General features: G+C 37.9%; 1 protein-coding gene across 2 annotated transcripts in view; it reads right to left on the minus strand.

Annotated features, from left to right (window-relative positions):
* ZC3H6 (zinc finger CCCH-type containing 6) overlaps window positions 1–23198 on the minus strand; it is a 77241-nt gene that overhangs the window by 18968 nt on the left and 35075 nt on the right. The window contains exons 3-5 of one of the 2 annotated variants that reach the window (XM_070798160.1): window positions 20394–20516; window positions 11754–12006; window positions 7692–7825 (exon numbers count right to left, since the gene is read on the minus strand). In XM_070798160.1, coding sequence (XP_070654261.1) covers window positions 7692–7825; window positions 11754–12006; window positions 20394–20516 — 510 coding nt within the window. The remainder of the gene's footprint in view (window positions 1–7691; window positions 7826–11753; window positions 12007–20393; window positions 20517–23198) is intronic. The other variant, XM_070798161.1, reaches the window with a different exon arrangement.

The raw sequence follows: 23198 nt of genomic DNA on the forward strand, positions 1-23198 counted from the left end.
AGACTGTGTACCTCTAGATGAATTTCTACAGAGTTATAGATTGCTTGTGCGTGTGGTTATTTTGTATTTTCTTTAGGGAAAAAAATTGAGGATATATTACCTTTAACTTTTAAATTTAAGAAAATTAAGAAAAACTAGTATATGATACAGAGAAGGCAATGGCAACCCACTCCAGTACTCTTGCCTGGCAAATCCCATGGAAGGAAGAGCCTGGCAGGCTGCAGTCCATGGGGTAGCTAGGAGTCGGACACGACTGAGCGACTTCACTTTCACTTTTCACTTTCATGCGTTGGAGAAGGAAATGGCAACCCACTCCAGTGTTCTTGCCTGGAGAATCCCAGGGACAGGGGAGCCTGGTGGGCTATCGTCCATGGGGTCACACAGAGTCGGACACGACTGAAGTGACTTAGCAGCAGCAGCAGTATATGATAGGAAATCTCACAGCCCTACTTGCTTTCCTTAGTTCTCCTCAGGCCCCTATTCAACTTTTGCTGCAAGTACAAGAAGGCTGACTAACAACAAATTACGAGCTCTATAAAAGAGCACTGCTTTTCAAGCTCCTAGCAGGCACAGTGCCTTGCACACTGTAGGAGGTTCATAACTATTTACTTTTCTGAATTGATATCAGTTTTCCCTTTTTCCTCAATTTGCTAGACTATGGAGAACAAAGCACAATCTACTGAAATCTCTCATAGCAAATGCCTGAGGCAATAGATAGGTAAAGTTAAATCTGATCCTCAGAGCTCACAACTGATGAATGATATAATTCACCAGATGTCTGGGGAAAAAAAAAAGTATCAGAATACCAGGAAAACATAATCTTTGAGTTTCTTTTTAAAAAGTATATACAGATACACACATATACACATATATACATATATATACACATATACACACACGTGTGTATCCCATGAAAACGCAAAGAAACTGATTATACTCTACTCCAATAGGATTATTTTAAATGTCTTCAGTTCAATTCAGTCGCTCAGCCGTGTCTGACTCTTTGTGACCCCATGAACCACAGCACGCCAGGCCTCCCTGTCCATCACCAACTCCCGGAGTCCATCCAAACCCATATCCATTGAGTCGGTAATGCCATCCAACCATCTCATCCTCTGTCGTCCCCTTCTCTTCCTGCCTTCAGTCTTTCCCAGCCTCAGGGTCTTTTCAAATGAGTCAGCTCTCCACATCAGGTGGCCAAAATATTGGAGTTTCAGTCCTTTCAATGAACACCCAGGATTGATCTCCTTTAGGATGGATTGGTTGGATCTCCTTGCAGTCCAAAGGACTCTCAAGAGTCTTCTCCAACACCACAATCTAAAGCATTGAGTCTTCAGCACTCAGCTTCTTTATAGTCCAACTCTCACATCCACACATGACTACTGGAAAAACCATAGCCTTGGCTAGACTGACCTTTGTTGACAAAGTAATGTCTCTGCTTTTAAATATGCTGTCTAGGTTGGTCATAACTTTCTTTCCAAGGAGTAAGTGTCTTTTAATTTCATGGCTGCAATCACCATCTGCAGTGATTTTGGAGCCCAAAAACATAAAGTCAACCACTGTTTCCACTGTTTCCCCATCTATTTGCTATGAAGTGATGGAACCAGATGCCATGATCTTAGGTTTCTGAATGTTGAGCTTTAGGCCAACTTTTTCACTCTCCTCTTTCACTTTCATTAAGAGGCTCTTTAGTTCTTTGTTTTCTGCCATAAGGGTGGTGTCATCTGCATATCTGAGGTTATTGATATTTCTTCCAGCAATCTTGACTCCAGCTTGTGATTCTTCCAGCCCAGCATTTCTCAGGATGTACTCTGCATATACATTAAATAAGCAGGGTGACAATATACAGCCTTGACGTACTCCTTTTCCTATGTGGAACCAGTCCATTGCTCCATGTCCAGTTCTAGCTGTTGCTTCCTGACCTGCATATAGGTTTCTTAAGAGGCAGGTCAGGTGGTCTGGTATTCCCATCTCTTTCAGAATTTTCCACAGTTTATTGTGATCCACACAGTCAAAGGCTTTGGCATAGTCAATAAAGCAGAAATAAATGTCTTAAACCCACATAAATTTTATTTACAAACATTTTCTATTTCCATGGGAAGCTTCCATAAGCCTCTTATCCTTATCCATCAGGGGGCAGATAGAATGAAAATCACAATCACAGAAACTAATCAAACTGATCACATGGACCACAGCCTTGTCTAACTCAATGAAACTATAAGCCATGCCGTGTAGGGCCTCCCAAGATGGATGGGTCATGGTGGAGAGTTCTGTCAAAACGTGGTCCACTGGAGGAGGGAATGGCAAACTATTTCAGAATTCTTTCTTGAGAACCCCATGAACAGTATGAAAAGACAAAAAGATATGACACTGAAAGATGAACTCACCAGGTAAGTAGGTGCTCAACATGCTCCTGGAGAAAAGTGGAGAAATAACTTCAGAAAAAATGAGGCAACAGAGCCAAAGCAAAACAATGGCCATTTGTGGATGTGACTGGTGATTAAAGTAAAGTCTGATTCTGTAAAGAACAACATTGCATAGGAACCTGGAATGTTAGGTCCATGAATCAAGGCAAATTGGAAGTGGTTAAACAGGAGATGGCAAGGGTGAACATTGACATTTTAGGAATCAGTGAACTAAAATGAACTGGAATGGGTGAATTTAATTGAGATGACCATTATAACTACAACTGTGGCCAAAGATCCCTTAGAAGAAATGGAGTAGCCCTTGTAGTCAACGAAAGAGTCTGAAATGCAGTACTTGGATGCAATCTCAAAAATGACAGAATTATCTCTGTTCGTTTCCAAGGTAAACCATTCAATCTCACAGTAATCCAAGCCTATGCCCCAACCACTAATGCTGAAGAAGCTGAAGTTGAATGGTTCTATGAAGACCTACAAGACCTTCTAGAACTTACACCAAAAAAAAAGCTGTCCTTTTCATCATAGGGGACTGGAATGCAAAAGCAGGAAGTTAAGAGATACCTGGAGTAACAGGCAAGTTTGGCCTTAGAGTACAAAATGAAGCAGGGCAAAGGCAAACAGTTTTGCCAAGACAACACAGTGGTCATAGCAAACACCCTCTTCCAACAAATAAGAGAAGACGCTATACACGGACATCACCAGATGGTCAATACTGAAATCAGACTGATTATATTCTTTGCAGCCAAAGATGGAGAAACTCTATACAGTCAGCAAAAACAAGACCAGGAGCTGACTGTGGCTCAGATCATGAACTCCTTATTGTCAAATTCAGACTTTAATTGAAGAAAGTAAGGAAAACCACTATACCATTCAGATATGACCTAAATCAAATCCCTTATGATTATACAGTGGAAGTGAAAAATAGATTCAAGGTATTAGATCTGATAGACAGAGTGCCTGAAGAACTATGGACAGAGGTTTGTGACACTGTACAGGAGGCAGTGATCAAGACGATCCCCAAGAAAAAGAAATCAAAAAGGCAAAATGGTTGTCTGAGGAGGTCTTACAAATACCTGAGAAAAGAAGAGAAGCTAAAGGCAAAGGAGAAAAGAAGAGATATACCCATCTGAATGCAGAGTTCCAAAGAATAGCAAGGAGTGGTAAGGCCTTCCTCAGTGATCAATGCAAAGAAATAGAGGAAAATAATGGAATGGGAAAGGCTAGAGATCTCTTCAAGAAAATTAGAGATACCAAGGGAACATTTCATGTAAAGATGAGCACAATAAAGGTGAGAAACAGTATGGACCTAACAGAAGCAGAAGATATGAAGAAGAGGCGGCAAGAATACACAGAAGAACTATACAAAAAGATCTTTATGACCCAGATAACCATGATGGTGTGATCACTCACCTAGAGCCAGACATCCTGGTATGTGAAGTCAAGTGGGCCTAAGGAAGCATCACTACGAACAAAGGTAGTGGAGGTGATGGAATTCCAGTTGAGCTATTTCAAATCCTAAAAGATGAAGCTGTGAAAGCACTGCACTCAATATGCCAGCAAATTTGGAAAACTCAGCAGTGGCCACAGGACTGGAAAGGTCAGTTTTCATTCCAATCCCAAAGAAGGGTAATGCCAAAAATGTTCAAACTACCACACAATTACACTCATCTCATACACTAGCAAAGTAATGCTCAAAATTCTACAAGCCATGCTTCAACAGTATGTGAACCATGAACTTTCACATGTTTAACCTGCATTTAGAAAAGACAAAGAAACCAGAGATCAAATTGTCAACATCAGTTGGATCATCAAAAAAACTAGAGCGTTCCAGGAAAACATCTACCTCTGTTTTACTGACTATGCCAAAACCTTTGACTATGTGGATCACAACAAACTGGAAAATTCTTAAAGAGATGGGGATACTGGACCACCTTACCTGCCTCCTGAGAAATCTGTATACAGGTCAAGAAGCAACAGTTAGAACCAGACATGGAACAATAGACTGGTTCCAAATTGGCAAAGGAGTATGTCAAGGCTGTATATTGTCACCTTGCTTATTTAACTTCTATGTAGAGTACATCATTCGAAACACTGGGCTGGATGAAGCACAAGCTGGAATCAAGATTGTCAGGAGGAATATCAATAACCTGGAATATCAATAACCTCAGGTATGCAGATGACACCACCCTTATGGCAGAAAGAGAAAAGGAACTAAAGAGTCTCTTGATGAAAGTGAAAGAGGAGAGTGAAAAGTTGGCTTAAAACTCAACATTCAAAAAACGAAGATCACGGCATCCGGTCCCATCACTTCATGGCAAACAGATGGGGAAACAATGGAAATAGTGACAGACTTTATTTTTGGGGGGTGCCCAAAATCACTGCAGATGGTGACTGCAGCCATGAAATTAAAGGACGCTTGCTCCTTGAAGAAAGCTATGACCAACCTGCTGCTGCTGCTGCTAAGTCACTTCAGTCGTGTCCGACTCTGTGTGACCCCATAGACGGCAGCCCACCAGGCTCCCCTGTCCCTGGGATTCTCCAGGCAAGAACACTGGAATGAGTTGCCACTTCCTTCTCCAATACATGAAAGTGAAAAGTGAAAGTCAAGTCGCTCAGTTGTGTCTGACTCTTAGCGACCCCATGGACTGCAGCCCACCAGGCTCCTCAGTCCATGGGATTTGCCAGGCAAGAGTACTGGAATGGGGTGCCATTGCCTTCTCCGATGACCAACCTAGACAGCATATTAAAAAGCAGAGACCTTGCTTTGCCGACAAAGGTCTGTCTAGCCAAAGCTATGGTTTTTCTAGTAGTCATGTATGGATGTGGACCATAAAGAGAGATTTGGACCATAAAGAAAGATTTGGACCATAAAGAAAGCTGAGTGCCGAAGAATTGATGCTTTTGAACTGTGGTGTTAGAGAAGACTCTTTAGAGTCCCATGAACAGAAAGGAGATCCAACCAGTCAATCCTCAAGGAAAGCAGTCCTGAATAATCATTGGAAGGACAGATGCTGAAGCTTAAAGTCCCAATATTTTGGCCACCTGATGTGAAGAACTGACTCATTTGAAAAGACACTGATGCTGGGAAAGATTGAAGGTAGGAGGAAAAGGGGATGACAGAGGAGGAGATGGTTGGATGCCATCACCAACTGATGGACATGAGTTTGAGCAAGCTCCAGGAGTTGATGATGGACAGGGAATCCTGGCGTGCTGCAGTGGGGTCGCAAAGAGTCGAACGTGACTGAGCTACTGAACTGAACTAAAACTTTTTTTAGAAACATTTTCTATTTCTAGGCTCACTTAGAACAAGTAGATATAAATGACCAGTTCATATATGCCTTCTCCACAAGGATTGTGGCTGTAATAAATAGGCAGCCAAAGAGTGCACCATGAGAAGTCAAAAAGCCAACTTGAGGAATATAACTCTGAAATCAAAAAGTAAAAATATTAGGTAATGACCCCCCCCAGTAAAACCCACTGAAAAATGCACCAAGGTGTACTATGTAGCCCATCAGGCTCCTCTGTCCATGGGATTCTCCAGGCAAGTATCCTGGAGTAGGTTGCTGCACCCTCCTTCAGGGGATCTTCCCAACCCAGGGGTCAAACCCATGTCTCTTATGTCTATCTGCACTGGCAGGTGGGTTCTTTACCAGTAGCAGCAACTGGGAACCCCTTTAGTCGCTCAATCATGTTTGACTCTTTGTGACCTATGGATTATAGTGAGCTAGGCTCCCCTGTCCATGGGATATTCCAGGCAAGAATACTGGAGTGGGTTGCCATTTCCTTCTCCAGGGATCTTCCCAACCCAGGGACAGTACCCGCGTCTCCTGCTTGACAGGCAGATTCTTCAGGAAAGGAAAAATGTCCTAAATCTGATAAATGCACAAGAAAGAATTTATTCTGATTTTCTATTACAAGATGAAGAAATTTTTTAGTTGCGAGCTAGATCTGGAAACATCTAAAATGTTAGTGCTTGAAGGGGCCATTAGAGTTAATTTAATACTGTACTCTAATACAACAGGTTAAGCAAACTGAAGCTCAGAGATAGGCAGTAACTCCCTCAAAACCATACTTTCTTGGAAGCTAACATTTTTTCATGTATGGGGTATAAGTACTGAATGTAGGAGAAGGTTTACTCAGAAAGTATTCCCATGGATTTGGTCTAGAGAAAGCAGCACATCCTAGACAACCACAGCTGCCTAGAAAGATGGGGAGGCAGGTTAGTTTCCCAGAAATTCTAAGCTTATTTGCAAAGCTGTTATTCCACAGAATAGTGAGTTAAGAGTGAATGTTTGTAGGTGTGTGGGGAAAAAAAAGTTCATGGTGAAGTAAATTTTAGAAATGATGGGTTGAACAAAGTCATACAGACTTCTTTCTGCCTAACCTGCTCAGATCTTTAAAGTTCATGTTGACTAAGAATCACCCGGAGTAGAGTAGTATGTGCTGGGTTTCACACATTTATTTGGTCCTAAACTTTGTTTTAAGATCATACTTGCTAGCAACTCCCTAAACAGTATACTAAGGAGTATATTAAAAAATCTTTGCCTGTTATCTTTAAACCCAGAGATTAGAAAACTGAGCATTTTCCAATTACAATGTTACTATCCCTTTTCTATCAATCAGGGTTACAGCTATTGATAACCCACCCTTGCTCTGCATAATTCAATCAAATCTTACTGGAACAATGGCAGAATACAGAAACTGGATCACTCTAATCTAGAAAGTCACTACAAGGTTGAAATGTATTTGTTCAGAGTTCAGTTCAATTCAACATACATTTATTCAGTCTCTACTATACACATGGTTCATAAATTGACCCTTCCAAACATTAATACCTCCTTTCTTCTCTTTCAAGGATTTCAATGCTAGTAAGTAAGTGAATTTACCACTGTCTCCCTTCTTGGTCCTGCCACGTATTGAGCTACCAAGCATTTTACTGCCATTTCCATCTAGGGAAGATGACCCCTAGGAAGGAAAAGTGCAACAGAGAACCTACAGAACAAAAATGTTTGCTTTCAGACGTATCAATTTTATTTTGAAGTGCTCTCGAGTTTAGCAGTTTTATTTCAATGCCACCTAAACGTGCACCTGTATACTAGCATCGTAACTAAGTAAAACAAAACTTTTATTTGGAAATTCATCTATATTCATTTGATCTGCACTAGAAATTTTTCACTTACTAGGAAAGTAGCATTAAAATCACAATGCTTTATTTGCAGCCACGTAAGTTAAAAGGTACAATCCTCAATATATATAAATTCTCATTACCTCATGATAGTCATCAGTTCCTGAAAACACATTTGGCCCTTTGTTGACCCTTCCGCCACGGTCTTTGCGTTTGATTTTTTTCAGCAAACCTCGTCCACGAGCAACATTAAAACTTTTAACCCTCTGCTCAGTACCTACAAAAGTTAAAATGTACTCTAGACATTATAAATAAAACAGCACACCAACCTACTAGTTTACAGAGAACAGCATATTTTAAATAGTCTACAATGTACAGTGCATTCTTTTTTCCCTCTAGATTCAATGAAAAAACTAATTCCATCTTTACATTTTACTTTAAGGTACTGCTCCTTATTGTTTTGTTTCTCAAGTGATGTTAGCAACGTAAGGAAGGCAAGGAACAAGGATACACATGGCTGGAGAAGTCAAATCTAGTTTTATCCTTCTCATTGCTCCTTAGAATACACAATTAAGGAGGGTTTCTGTTTTTTAAGAGAATTAAATATTACATTCCTCTCTAAGGAAGACAATGAAATATTATTAGTGATTAATTTGTAGCAAATTGTTTCTATTGATAATTCTGGATATCACATATATTGCCAAGCAAAATTCATACTTGTCTTTTACTTTTGAAAAACTTGATGTTTAAAAGTATCTTAAATTATACTTAAATTATAAAAATACTTAAATTATAAAAATTATATATTAGGGCAGTAAGTTAGAATACAAAGTGATTTCTCATCTTACCAAAGTCATATTGAACTATTAAGTTTTGCAATGATCTTAAATCTACAAAACAGCCAATAAATGCATGAAAAAAAGTTTCACTTCATTAAAAGAAATTAAAAATTAACATACCAATTTTCACCTCAAAGAATAACGGTAGTAGGGATTTGGAGAAACTGGCATTTTTGCACACTGGCAGAAGTGTTATAAATTGCTATAATACTTTTTTGAATATCAGCTTGGTATATGGGTCAAAAATCTTCAAATGTGCCTATGCCTTTTGACTCAATTCTACATTTCAGCATTTATTATTAGGAAAAAAGTTTGCCAAGATGAGATATGTATAAATATGCAGGGTTAATCACAGAATTTTTAAAAAATGGATGCAACTTAAATCTCAAATAATTACTAACAAACAAATTTAGCAATTTAATAGATAAATTATGGTGCATCTATTAGAATGTAGGCATTAGAATCTACTCATTAATGTAAGAATGACAGAAATACAATTCACAGAGAGAAAAAAAAATGAGTTTTAACAGTGTATAGTTTTTTGTTAAAAATAATTCTCAAAAATTCTAGAAGAATGTTTGCCAAAAATATTAATAGTAATTGTCCCTGAGTGTAGAGATTCAAATTGTTTTTATCTTTGGTCTTTGCTTTATGTGTTATCATTTTTTACACATAGAAAAAGTTTTCTGCATTTGTCCATATATTACTTTCATAATTCTGGGGGAAAAAATGAAATTCAGAATAAATCGCAATAGTCAATTCATTAACAGAACAAAAAGAAAGAGTCTGAAAGGAAAAACCCCAGGTAGGAAGGGATGAACAAGGACTCCACATTCCCTTTATTCCCCAAGTGGAATGATCCCCAACACCACTATGTCTGACTCCAGAACAAACGTGCTAATTACAATAGCACATGTATAGACAAATTCCTTTCTCTTTAGTTCAACAAAGCCTTGGTTCACATTTTTCAAAGGAATTTTGCTAGGAAATCAAGAAAAAATAAAGCCATAAAAATAACCAAATTTACTCATAATGGATTCTTTTTTTCAGTGCTAATTAAAAGATGTGAAATGAATCACCAGTCCAGGTTCGATGCATGATACAGGATGCTCAGGGCTGGTGCACTGGGATGACCCAGAGGGATGGGATGGGGAGAGAGGTGGGAGGGGGGGTTCAGGATGGGGAACACGTGTGCACCCGTGGCGGATTCATGTTGATGTATGGCAAATCCAATACAATATTGTAAAGTAATTAGCCTCCAATTAAAATAAATAAATTTATATTTTAAAAAAATAAAATAAAAATAAATAAAATTTTAAATTTACATTTTAAAATTTTTTTAAAAATTAAAAAAAAAAAGTTATGTAGGGTTTGGGTTTCACCACTTCACCTCAGCCTCATCTTGCACCAGTTTTCTTGAACCAGACATGCTAACTAGACAATTTTTAAGGCTAATTTGACCCTTATGTGATCCATAATTTCTATGGAAACTTGTCCTGGTTTTCCCAGGGATGATGTACCTCAATATAACAGATGAATAGGTTATCATTCCAAAAATTTCTTTAGGTTTTGTTCTTATTTCTGATTCAGAAAAATGTGTATAGTCCTTGGTTGGGTGGATGAAAACATATGCATGTATGCACTTCCATTTACTACACCACTCTGCTTGACTCCCACCCCCCCCCCCCCTGCCCGGCAAATTGTAGTTATTTTACATTGTTAAGTTAATCCATTATGTTTCCATTGTTCCCATTATGGCTTGCAATTGTAATTCTTTTATTTTTTGTATGGCTATTGATTGTGAAAACTGATAAACATCTTTTACTCTTGTGATTATGTAACTGTTACTCACTTAATACCATTATATCATGATTGGTCAACAGAAAAATAATAGAACTCCATATCACCCAAACTAGGATCTAACAAAAAGACCTGTAATCACTTTTTAAATTCCAGATGCATATCAGAGTTATCTTGAAACTTTTTGAAAAATACAAATGCTCAGGTATTGCTTTTTTTCTCCAGAGCTCCAGATAAGTTTCTAATGAGCAGTTGTGTTTAAAAATGATGCTTCTGAACTGTGGTGTTGGAGACGACTCTTGAGAGTCCCTTGGACTACAAGGCAATCCAACCAGTCAATCCTAAAGGAAGTCAGTCCTGAATACTCATTGGAAGGACTGATGGTGAAGCTGAAACTCCAATACTTTGGCCACCTGATGCGAAGAACCAACTCATTGGAAAAGACCATGATGATCAGAAAGATTGAAGGTGGGAGGAGAAGGGGATGACAGAAGATGAGATGGCTGGATGGCATCACCCATGAGTTTGAGTAGGTTCTGGGAGTTGGTGATGGACAGGGAGGCCTGGCATGCTGCAGTCCTCCTCTTTGGGGTCGCAAAGAGTTGGACACAACTGAGTGACAGAACTGACTAAACTGGACTATATGATGATCTTTTATTTTTATCTAGTTTGTTTCACTTTTTGTATTTCATATTCAGTGCCCCCATTTCATTTAGTTTATGTTTTCCAATTTCTTGATCTCTTCTTTTTTATTTTTATTTTTTGATGTTCTTTCTCAAGCCTTTATCAAGTATAGTAGAAAAGCTTTTGCATACATATGTATAAACATGTATAATACATATAGTTTAGAAAATTATGAATTTTTACATAACAAAAAAATTATGACATTTTGATTTCACTTGTTTGGCTTAGTATGAGTAGAATGCTAGATTTCTAGCATTTATTTAGGTTTACTGTATAGCATAGGAAACTATAATCAGTATCTTGTAATAACCTATGATGAAAAATAATTTCAAAAATAGTATTTGTGTATTTGTATAACTGAATTATCTTGCTGTGTACCTGCAACATTTTAAGTCAACTATATTTCAATAAAATACATATATTCTTTAAAAAGTCTATAGTCTTGAGTATATTTAAACAGCAAAGAGGATCACTATATTTTAAACTCTAATAAAAGAATAGCTTTCTAGGATTCTGTCTTTATAGGGTCTAAAATATAAAGTAACACAAGGTAACTGTTGAAAAGTGTAGGTAATTTTTTTTTCAGTATACTGATACCATATAGAAGAGAGGGGAAAAGACATAACAGGAAAGTTGTTCTACATTTTATATACTTTAAAAATATTAGGAAATCTATTAAATGCAAATTTTAAGATATCATGCAGATTGAAATATCTATAGATTTTTGTCCTCAAGGTCTACCAAATAAAGAAAAACAAATTCAGGAACCACAGGAATAAACTGACCATTACAAAGGGCTAAGAAATTTAAGTTTTTATTTCATAGCTACCTGTTTATCTTAATAAAGTTTTCATAGTCAAAACCAGACAATTTCAAACTTACCTTGCTGAATTCCTTTCAATCTTTGTTTTTTCCCTGGTTCTTTAGAAAAAGATGATCCTAAAGAAGTATTTGAGGTTTCTTTAGCTTGCCTGTATTGTTTCAGCTGACTGGCAAAATCTTCCTCTGTTTCCTGACTGTAGCTACCAAAGTTGTCATCACTGTAGGTACTGTACTCATCATAGTCTTTACTTTTAAATTTTCTGTTATGTTGACTCTTCTTTGATGCCATGTAGCTTCCTGATATATGTCCATGCTAAGTGAAAATGAATAACCATTGTCAGGATTTTTCAGTTACATATAGAGGAGTTGATCGTAACACAGGACATCTTCCCCCACCCCTCCATCCCCAGAAAGCTGGGAGAAAAAAGGGAAAAGAGTTGTTCTGTCTTGTGGTTAGAATTTATCTATGGAACTATTTAAAACTAAGTTTAAAAAGCTAAATGCTACTCTGATGTTATTAAACACTGTAATGTTCATAAAACCTTGCTGGTGAGTGTGTCTTGTTCACTTTGTTTTCCATGCCCATGTCTTACATTTCTCATGCTCCATACCTCAATATTTGTATCCACAAGAGTACTTTAAAATCCGTATCAACATACACGAATTCCTTCTCCAAAAACCCAAAGAGGTCTTTTTGAAAATAGAAAAAAAAAATAGTAAAATAGCTTGGAGAAAGGGTAGAAAATATGCAGAGTCTCCTTAAGATTGAAAAATTCCCAAATGACATGTTTAAGCATATTATATTTAATAAAAATTATGTAAGGTCAAATTTGTAAAAAGGAAACACTTGTATATGAGATTTAATAGGAAAAAAATACAGATGTCCCTAATAATGAAAAATATCTAATGAATAAATTGCTCATTAGAAACTATTAATTGCATTTATCCATTATGAATTTTATTGCTTTTTACTAAAGCATGTAAAAATAAAAAATACATTGTAGTCCTAGAAGTTTATTTAGTGATAGTATGCAAGTACTTCTCTATTCACCGAAATATTTTCATTACTTCTATCATATCTTGTCAATTTTTTTATAAGAAAGCAAGAAAAAAATTGCACATAATTACAACTTGAGGATCTAGAAAAAGTCAGACCATGACTCATTTTCAGTTTAGTACATTTTAAATGTGATATAAAATACTACCCTGGCAGAATACCAACATGAGACTGCATTTTTAATAAAATACAGAGAAATATTAAGTCCTTTCTAGTAATTATAAAATAGAGAAAAAGTAAATACTAACTGAAGCAATCAAGAAAATCAATTAACATCGATTTTGAATTTTGAAGACATTGTATTAGACTTCCAACATTCTTTTTTTAATATAAATTTATTTTTTAATTTATTTATTTTAATTGGAGGCTAATTACTTTACAATATTGTATTGGTTTTGCCATACATCAACATGAATCCGCCACAGGTGTACACATGCTCCCCATCCTGAACCCCCTTCCCTCCTCCCTCCCCATCCCATCCCTCTGGGTTATCCCAGTGCACCAGCCCCAAGCATCCTGTATCAGGCATCAAACCTGGACTGGCGATTCGTCTCACATATGATATTATATATGTTTCAATGCATTCTCCCAAATCATCCCACCCTCGCCCTCTCCCACAGAGTCCATAAGACTGTTCTATATATCTGTGTCTCTTTTGCTGTCTCGCATACAGGGTTATCGTTACCATCTTTCTAAATTCCATGTATATGTGTTAGTATACTCCAGTACTCTTGCCTGGAAAATCCCATGGACAGAGGAGCCTGGTGGGCTACAGTCCATGGGGTCGCGAAGAGTCAGACACGACTGAGGGACTTCACTTTCACTTTTCATTTTCATGCATTGGAGAAGGAAATGGCAACCCACTCCAGTGTTCTTGCCTGGAGAATCCCAGGGACGGCAGAGCCTGGTGGGCTGCCATCTATGGGGTCGCACAGAGTCGGACACAACTGACGCAACTTAGCAGCATACTGTATTGGTGTTTTTCTTTCTGGCTTAATTCACTCTGTATAATAGGCTCCAGTTTCATCCATCTTATTAGAACTGATTCAAATGTATCTTTTTAATGGCTGAGTAATACTCCATTGTGCATATGTACCACAGCTTTCTTATCCATTCCTCTGCTGATGGACATCTAGGTTGCTTCCATGTCCTGGCTATTATAAACAGTGCGGCGATGAACATTGGGGTACACGTGTCTCTTTCAATTCTGGTTTCCTTGTTGTGTATGCCCAGCAGTGGGATTGCTGGGTCGTATGGCAGTTCTATTTTCAGTTAACATATTGAAAAGCAGAGACATTACTTTGCCAACAAAGGTCCATCTAGTCAAGGCTATGGTTTTTCCAGTGGTCATGTATGGATTCGAGAGTTGGACTGTGAAGAAAGCTGAGCGCCAAAGAATTAACGCTTTTGAGCTGTGGAGTTGGAGAAGACTCTTGAGAGTCCCTTGGACTGCAAGGAGATCCAACCAGTCCATTCTAAAGGAGATCAGTCCTGGGTGTTCTTTGGAAGGAATGATGCTAAAGCTGATATTCCGTCTTTTGGCCACCTCATGCAAAGAGTTGACTCATTGGAAAAGACTCTGACGCTGGGAGGGATTAGCGGCAGGAGGAAAAGGGGACAACAGAGGATGAGATGGAAGGATGGCATCACTGACTCAGTGGACATGACTTTGAGTGAACTCCGGGAGATGGTGATGAACAGGGAGGCCTGGCGTGCCACAATTCATGGGGTCACAAAGAGTCAGACACGACTGAGCAACTGAACTGAACTGAACTGAACTGAAGGAATCTCCACACTGTTCTCCATAGTGGCTTTACTAGTTTGCATTCCCACCAACAGTGTAAGAGGGTTGCCTTTTCTCTACACCCTCTCCAGCATTTATTGCTTGTAGACTTTTGGATAGCAGCCATCCTGACTGGTGTGAAATGGTACCTCATTGTGGTTTTGATTTGCATTTCTCTCATAATGAGTGATGTTGAGCATCTTTTCATGTGTTTGTTAGCCATCTGTATGCCTTCTTTGGAGAAATATCTGTTTAGTTCTTTGGCCCGTTTTTTGATTGGGTCGTTTATTTTTCTGGAATTGAGCTGCAGGAGTTGCTTGTATATTTTTGAGATTAATTCTTTGTCAGTTGCTTCATTTGCTATAATTTTCTCCCATTCTGAAGGCTGTCTTTTCACATTGCTTATAGTTTCCTTTGTTGTGCAGAAGCTTTTAAGTTTAATTAGGTCCCATTTGTTTATTTTTGCTTTTATTTCCAACATTCTGGGAGGTGGGTCATAGAGGATCCTGCTGTGATGTATGTCGGAGAGTGTTTTGCCTATGTTCTCCTCTAGGAGTTTTATAGTTTCTGGTCTTACATTTAGATCTTTAATCCATTTTGAGTTTATTTTTGTGTTTGGTGTTATAAAGTGTTCTAGTTTCATTCTTTTACAAGTGGTTGACCAGTTTTCCCAGCACCACTTGTTAAAGAGATTGTCCTTTCTTCATTGGGCTTCCCTGGTGGCTCAAAGGGTAAAGCAGCTGCCTGCAATGTGGGAGACCCGGGTTTGATCCCTGGGTCGGGAAGATCCTCTAGAGAAGGAAATGGCAACCCACTCCGGTACTCTTGCCTGGAAAATCCCATGGACAGAGAAGCCTGATAAGCTACAGTCCATGGGGTCACAAAGAGTTGGACACGACTGAGCAACTTCACTTCACTTTCTCCATTGTATGTTCTTGTCTCCTTTGTCAAAGATAAGGTGTCCGTAGGTGTGTGGATTTATCTCTGGGCTTTCTATTTTGTTCCGTTGATCTATATTTCTGTCTTTGTGCCAGTACCATACTGTCTTTACTGTGGGTTTGTAGTAGACCCTGAGGTCAGGCAGGTTGATTCCTCCAGTTCCATTCTTCTTTCTCAAGATTGCTTTGGCTATTCGAGGTTTTTCGTATTTCCATACAAATTGTGAAATTATTTGTTCTAGCTCTGTGAAAAATACCATTGGTAGCTTGATAGGGATTGCATTGAATCTATAGATTGCTTTGGGTAGTATACTCACTTTCACTATATTGATTCTTCCGATCCATGAACACGGTATATTTCTCCATCTATTAGCGCCCTCTTTGATTTCTTTCACCAGTGTTTTATAGTTTTATATATATAGGTTCTTTGTTTCTTTAGGTAGATATATTCCTAAGTATTTTATTCTTTTCGTTGCAATGGTGAATGGAATTGTTTCCTTAATTTCTCTTACATGAAGGAAACACAGCCCCTCGGTCTTGAGAGTGGGCCACACGGACAGCTGATCCTCATCCCGCTCCATGGCAACGAAGCCCCGGCCAGCCCCTCACCGCACACGCCCGGCCCAGTCAGCCCCGGCCTTCGCCTTCCAGTGGACCCCTAGTACACATGGTGCCAGGTGCCGGCTTTCCGGCCTCCCGTGACTTCCAACATTCCTAAAGCAACGTTTTTAAAGTTTATCAACTGTTCTCAGTCTAGCACTTCAGAAATTCAGAAGTGGATTTAGGATCATAGCCAAAAGGCAGTGTTTCTTACATTTTTTAAAAACCCACTATTAAAACAAAAAAAGAATTGTTTTGATTAAGCTGAAGATTAATTCATTGAATGGTACTTACATTTCCTTTTATTAAAAATGTGATTATATTAATTTTTCAATGATATATTTCAATGCTTAATTACTAAAGATTACTGTTAATGGACAACTTTGAATTTTTCTCTAGAAATTAGATGCTTTCCACAAAAGCTTTTAAGCATTAATAGTAATCCAGTTCTCTTGATTTTTTCACAGCCTTTACAAAAATAATCTCCATAATTCCTAGTTTTTCAAGCAGAATTACCCCTAAACTTTCAATTCATCCCTCACTTGATTTCCCAACTGCAAATAATCCTATCCCTCTAATGATGCAAATCTCCCATCTCAGGGCTCCTTCTGCAGTGACAGACTCTAACATGCCTGCTGCAGTGCTTAGTGTTTACATCAGGGCACCACCCAAGCTCTCCTGGAAGTGCTAAATGGACTGAGGGGTTACAGAGCAGCCCCAGAGAAGAAGAGCTCCTCGTGCTTCACAAGTTCATCATCTGGAATGAACAAAATGTACTCAGCAGCAAGGATCTAGCAAGTATTTTTAAAACCCCTCCTAAAGATAAAAGAAACGAAAAAGACTATAAATTCTACCAAAAGATATAATTTCTCCAATCATTTTGCTTATTGATTATTAGGCTATATACCTGCTAGAATGTCTGTGGGGGCAGATTTGGTTTCTGTAATACAGGCTATCATTATAAACATGAAATAAGAGTACAGGAGACCCTGAACAAGGATGAGGAAAAAGGAAAACATATTAAGCATTTCAATTTCATAGTTAGATGCTAATACTATATTCTATTATTGCCTTTTAGAGTAAAACTTACATATAGTACCTACTTTTTATCTCATTAAATAAGATTTTTAGGATATACTTTCTAATATCAGTGAGTCAACCCTAAAGCGTATGTGAAGGAAATGATCCTGAACTTTCTTTTCTAATGCCAGATTAGGTAATTTAATTCAGATCAGCCCTTCTCCTAAGAAAAATGCAGAAAAAAAATTTTTTTTCAAACTACTATAGACATCAGAGAGCTAACAAATTAGTGAAGGATTTCTGGACCATTATTCATAGAGTAGCTGAAAATCCCCAGAAGTGAGCAGTACTTGGAGCTGTTTTTGCTCTGAAAGCATTGGCCCATCATAAAAAATCATCTGACAGGTTCAACAATACTTTTGACTATCCTTTTAACCTTTGGGAACAAAAGGAGAAGTCCAGAGTCTGGAAAAAGTGGAAACCTTAGAAATCCCCAGTAAGTCTGTGGATTTTGAGGTTTATGCACACTGACGTGAATACTCCTCAGTACTCCTGAGAGCGCCAGGATTTTTCCAGCACAAAGTAATTATTTATATTGAAGTTTTGCTCATACAGTGCAATATACTTAAGGAAGATATAAAGTATATCATGTTTTACTTTTTTTTTTCTGTTTAAAATACATCAAATAACATTTGCACTTGAAAAGGTAGATGGCACAAAATTTGTATATTGAAGCCCTAACCCTCAATACCTCAACATGTGAGTGTTTGGAGAAAGGGACTTTAAAGTGGTGATTAAGTCACAATGAAGATGTTAGGGTGAGTCCTGATCCAATTTGACTGCTCTCTGTCTAAGAGGAAATTTGAACACACAGAGGAACCAAGGGTCCACGTGCACAGAGGGATGACCATACAAGGACAAAGCAGTGAGTAGGTCTACAAGTCTACAAGCCAAGAAGAAAAGCCAAACAGATCCTTTCTTTGTGGCCCTCAGAGAAAACCAGTCCTGCCAGCCCCTCAATCTTGAACTCAGATCTAGCCTCTGGACTGTGAGAAAAGTAAATTTCTGCTGTTTAAGCCACTAGTCTGTGGTATGTTGTTATGGAAGCCCTAGCAAACAAATACATGATGTATTCTTTATGTTCAAAGATTTGAAATTTGTAGCATGTTTTATAGAATATTTTTTTTAATATCAGAAAGCAAAGAATGAAATTGAAAGCTTAATTCTTCTCTTTAAAAGGCAGCAATTCAAAAGATATCATTTCACACCCATTAAGAAGGCTCTTGGGCTTTCCAGGCAGCTCAGTGGTAAAGAATCCACCTGAAATCCAGGAGATGAGGATTCAGTCTCTGGGTCGAGAAGGTCCCCTGGAGGAGGAAATGGCAACCTGCTCCAGTATTCCTGCCAGAAAAATCCCATGGACAGAGGAGCCTGGTGGGCTATAGTTCATGGGGTTGCAAAAAGTCAAACACAACTTAGCGACTGCACACATATGCACAAGAAGGCTCTTATCCAAAACAAAACAAACAAAAAACAGAAAATAACAAATTTGACAAGGATGTGGAACAATTAGAAAAGTCTCAAGCATTGTTGGCAGAAATGTAAAATGGTGCAGCCTTTGTGGGAAACAGTTGGTAGTTCCTCAGAAAGTTAAATGCAGAAATAACATATAATCAAGCAATTTCACTCCTAGGTCTACACCCCCAAAGAATTGACAGCAGAGTCTCAAAGAGATGTCTATACACCCGTATTCATAGACAACAGGCAAAAGGTGGAAGCAATCCAAATAACTATCAATAAAGGAATAAATAAACAAAATGTGGTATATACCTATAATGGAATATTATCCAGCTTCAAAACATAAGGAAATTCTGATACATACTATACAACATAGATGGAAAAATTTTTTTCAACAAAGATGAAAAAATTATGTTAAGTAAAAAAAGTCAGACACAAAAGGACAGTGTGTGACGTGCCCAGAGCAGACAAATTCACAGAGATGGAAAGAATAGTGGATACCAGGAGGGGGGAGGGGAGAAATGAGGCATTACTGTTTGGCAGATACTGCTTCTCTTTAGGATGACAAAAATGTTCTGGAAACGGATAGAAGTGATCATTGCAAAACACGGTAAATACACTTAATGTCACTGAGCAACTGTTATTTTAAAATGGTGAAAATAGTGAGTTTTTCCAAAGAAGATATATGAGTGGTCAACAGACACATGAAAAGATGCTCAATATCACTATCACTAATCATCAGGGAAATGCAAATCAAAACCACAAGGATATATCACCTCACACCTGGCAGAATGGCCATCATCAAAAAGCTAAGAAATAACATGTATTGGTGAAAATGCAGAGGAAAGGGAACACTTGTACACTGTTGGTGGGAATGTAAATTGGTGCAGCCACCACAGAAAACAGTACGAAGGTTTCTCAAAATATTAAAAAAATAGAACTATCATATGATCCAGTGTTCCACTTCTGGATATTTTCCCAGAGAAAATAAAAACATTAATTTGAAAAGATATATGCACCCCTGTGTTCACTGCTGCATTATTTACAGTGGCCAAGATACAAAAACGACCTAAGTGCTCATTAATGGATGACCGGATAAAGATATGTGGCACATATACAATGGAATATTACTCGACCATAAGGAAGAATGAAACCTTGCCACGTGCAACAAGGTGGATGGACCTACAGGGCATCACGCTAAGTGAAATGACCCAGACAGAGAAAGATAAATGCCGTGTTATTTCTCTTATATGTGGAATCTAAAAACCAAACAAATGAGCAAACAACGGAAGAGAAACAGATTCGAACAAACAGGTGGTTGCCAGAGGGGAATGCGGATAAAAGAAATAGGCCAGGGAGATTAAGAGGTAGAGCCTTCCAGTTGTAAAATACGTGAGTCGCAGGGATGAAATGTACAGCACAGGGAAAACATAATGTAATATCTCTGTAGGTGACAGCAGAGATGAATGGATAAAGATATGTAGCACATATACAATGGAATATTACTTGACCATAAAAAAGAATGAAATCCTAGAGGGCATCATGTTAAGTGAAATAAGTGAAAGTCTGGTAACCAGACTTGTGATGGTATCATTTTGTAATGTACAGAAATAATGAATGCTATTATTATAATACATTGTGTACCTGGAACTAACATAGTGTTGTAGGTCAATTCTACTTCAATTTTTAGAGAAAGAAAAATAGTTAAAACTGTAAATTCTATGCTATGTATATTTTATATACATATTATATACATATATTTTACAATAAAAATAAAGAAATACCTGAGAAAATGGAATGTCATAATCTCTGTAGAAACCAGATCTTTTTCTGTGGGAAGTTTCTGTATGTTCGACCTCTGAATCAAGGCTATAGTCTGAACTATCATCACTGGATGGAGAATTATGCTAAAAGAAGGAAAAACCAAAACTGTTAAATTTACAAAAGGAAGAAAATTTAACTAGTAACTGAATAAGCTTATTTCAACCAGAGGGGCCAACCAATAGATTGTATTATCCTAGTAGGTTCTGAAGTATTAACTGAAAAATTCTTGCTCCAAAGACCACCTCCACCCCAGCTTCTCTAAAATTTTCTGAAGGAAAGTACATATTCCTCTTTTCTCAGAGATTTTATGGCAGCATTTTCTCCATCATCCGTTTGGCCCAAGGACTTAAAACAGAAAATATGCTCTAAAGGTATCTTAAATTTAAGTTAATCTTAAAGGAAATAAAATTGGTTCCTCATCACCAAAAAGGTCCTAGAACATGAATTGAGTATGAATTATTATTTTTTTTACCTAAAACGGCTTTAGAGTTCTTAATCTATTGTATAAGTACTCTAAATCTAAAAGATACCAAAACATTCCAAATTATAGATATAAAATAAATCCAGTCCACAAAATTGAACAAAGATGAAATGCAAACCACAAGTAATTGATAGTGATTGACAAATATCATGAATAAGTTTTTTCAAGTATGAATGCAATTTCATTCATTCCAATTATTCCAAATGAATTATTCATTCATTTCAATTACCTTCCCAGGTTGAGCATCCTCTTTAAAAAATTTTTTTAAAGTTCTTATCAACAAAGACACTGGCTCTATATTTTATCGTCCTTGCATTTCCAGCATGAAGGTCTAGAACAAACTCAGTAAAAATGTGCCAAACTAAATTGAGCTCTTGATACTTTTGATGGAAGGATCTGTTTTCCTCTATTCCGTTCTTACATGCTCACTTAAGATGACTAACTGTTTTCCTCTACATTGTTCTTAAACGTTCCAGGGTTTAGTTTTGTGGTGCTGCTCTGTTTCTGTTGATATCATAGGTGATATGAAGATCTTTTTATAATTATGCTATGAAACACTTTAAGCTTAAGTATCTAATCTTTTTGGTTAGGATTTGAAATAAATATTATTGATTTAAAGGCCAAATTTGCTGTGTTACTAGCAGAAGTCAGCTCTGGCTCAAGACAACACTTCTCATTTGAAAAACACTTAGAAGACTCGCCTAAGAAGAAGTTCAAACAAGGGCCTTGCTTCAGGAAGAGCCATCAGAGAAGAGAAGATTCTGCTGAAAGAAGAAGATTCTTCAGGCTGCTGCTGCTAAGTCGATTCAGTCGTGTCCGACTCTGTTCGACCCCATAGACAGCAGCCCACCAGGCTCTGCCGTCCCTGGGATTCTCCAGGCAAGAACACTGGAGTGGGTTGCCATTTCCTTCTCCAATGCATGAAAGTGAAGAGTGAAAGTGAAGTTGCTCAGTCGTGTCCGACTCTAGCGACCCCATGGACTGCAGCCTACCAGGCTCCTCCATCCATGGGATTTTCTAGGCAAGACTACTGGAGTGGCTTGCCATTGCCTTCTCATTCTTCAGGCTATCCCCCCGCAAAATGAGTCTAGAATACAGATTTAAGAAGCCATTAGGTAGGCTATTATAAAAAAAAAATACACTATGTGGTTCATATATAGTAATAAATAAGAGTAATTATTAACCTGAAATTAGCAACTGGACTACATTAAAAATAGCTAGAAATAGAAGAGAGTAATTAAAATTATTACATTTTTAAGTGAAAAGGATAGTATACTTTTTATTTCAGAATTTTTGTGTTTCTTTTTTTGGGGTATTGTTTAGTATCTGTTTAGTGTTTGAAAGTGTTCCTTTAATTTTGTTTTTTACTTATAATACACTGGTGGATTATTTCTTTCAATCCACTTGGTTGCTAAGTACTAAAGTTCAAGTCTAAATGATTATGTTTTCTGTGGGACTCTTTAACAGCATGATACCACATCCTGGTGAGTAAAGAGGGCAAAAGACGGATAGTAGAAAGCTAATTAACAGGACAGCCACTTAGTGAACCCTTCAAATATTCAGTGCCAGAAAGACTTTAGAGACTTCAGTGACTTCCCTGAACATGGCAGCCTTTTCACACCTTTTTGCTTTTGTATTCTTTGTGTCTCTTCAGTCAACCAACTAATTCCTACCTGTCCTTCAAAAATCTACCACAAATGAGGAAAATAGTTTTCTGTTTCACTGTCTATTTTTCCATGTACCAGTATCACACTGCTTTAATGACAGAGCATTAATGTGCTTTAATATGTTAGGGTCACCCCATATATTCCTCCTTTGGGGGTTGAAGGTAAAGTCCACAAATTATTACTCCTGTCCTCAAGAGGTAAAGATTAATTCTTCTCCCCTTGAGTGAGGCCTAAATTTAGAAGCTTGTTTCTAGTAAACAGATTTTGTCCAAAGTGCTTAGGTTAAGAAGAAGACTGTAGCTGTCATCGTGGGTGCTCTCGCTTGCTCTCACTGTTGGCTCACTTGCTTTGGAGGAAGTGAGCCAAACCATGAGGACGCTGCTGTGACATGTAAAGAGGCTCACATGCTGAGGAGCTGAGGCTGCCAAGAGCCTCGTGACTGAACTTGGACGAGGAAATGACTGCAACCTCACAAGAAGTGCTGAGCCAGAATCACAAAGTTAAGCCATACCCACGTTTCTGACCCACAGAAACAGAGAGGCAAACTTTCATTGTTTTAAGCTTCTAAGTTTGGAGTAGCAATCTGTGCAATAGTTAGCTAATACAGATTCTGGAAA

Source organism: Bos indicus, chromosome 11 (assembly GCF_029378745.1).
Source record: "Bos indicus isolate NIAB-ARS_2022 breed Sahiwal x Tharparkar chromosome 11, NIAB-ARS_B.indTharparkar_mat_pri_1.0, whole genome shotgun sequence".
Lineage (NCBI taxonomy): Eukaryota > Metazoa > Chordata > Mammalia > Artiodactyla > Bovidae > Bos > Bos indicus.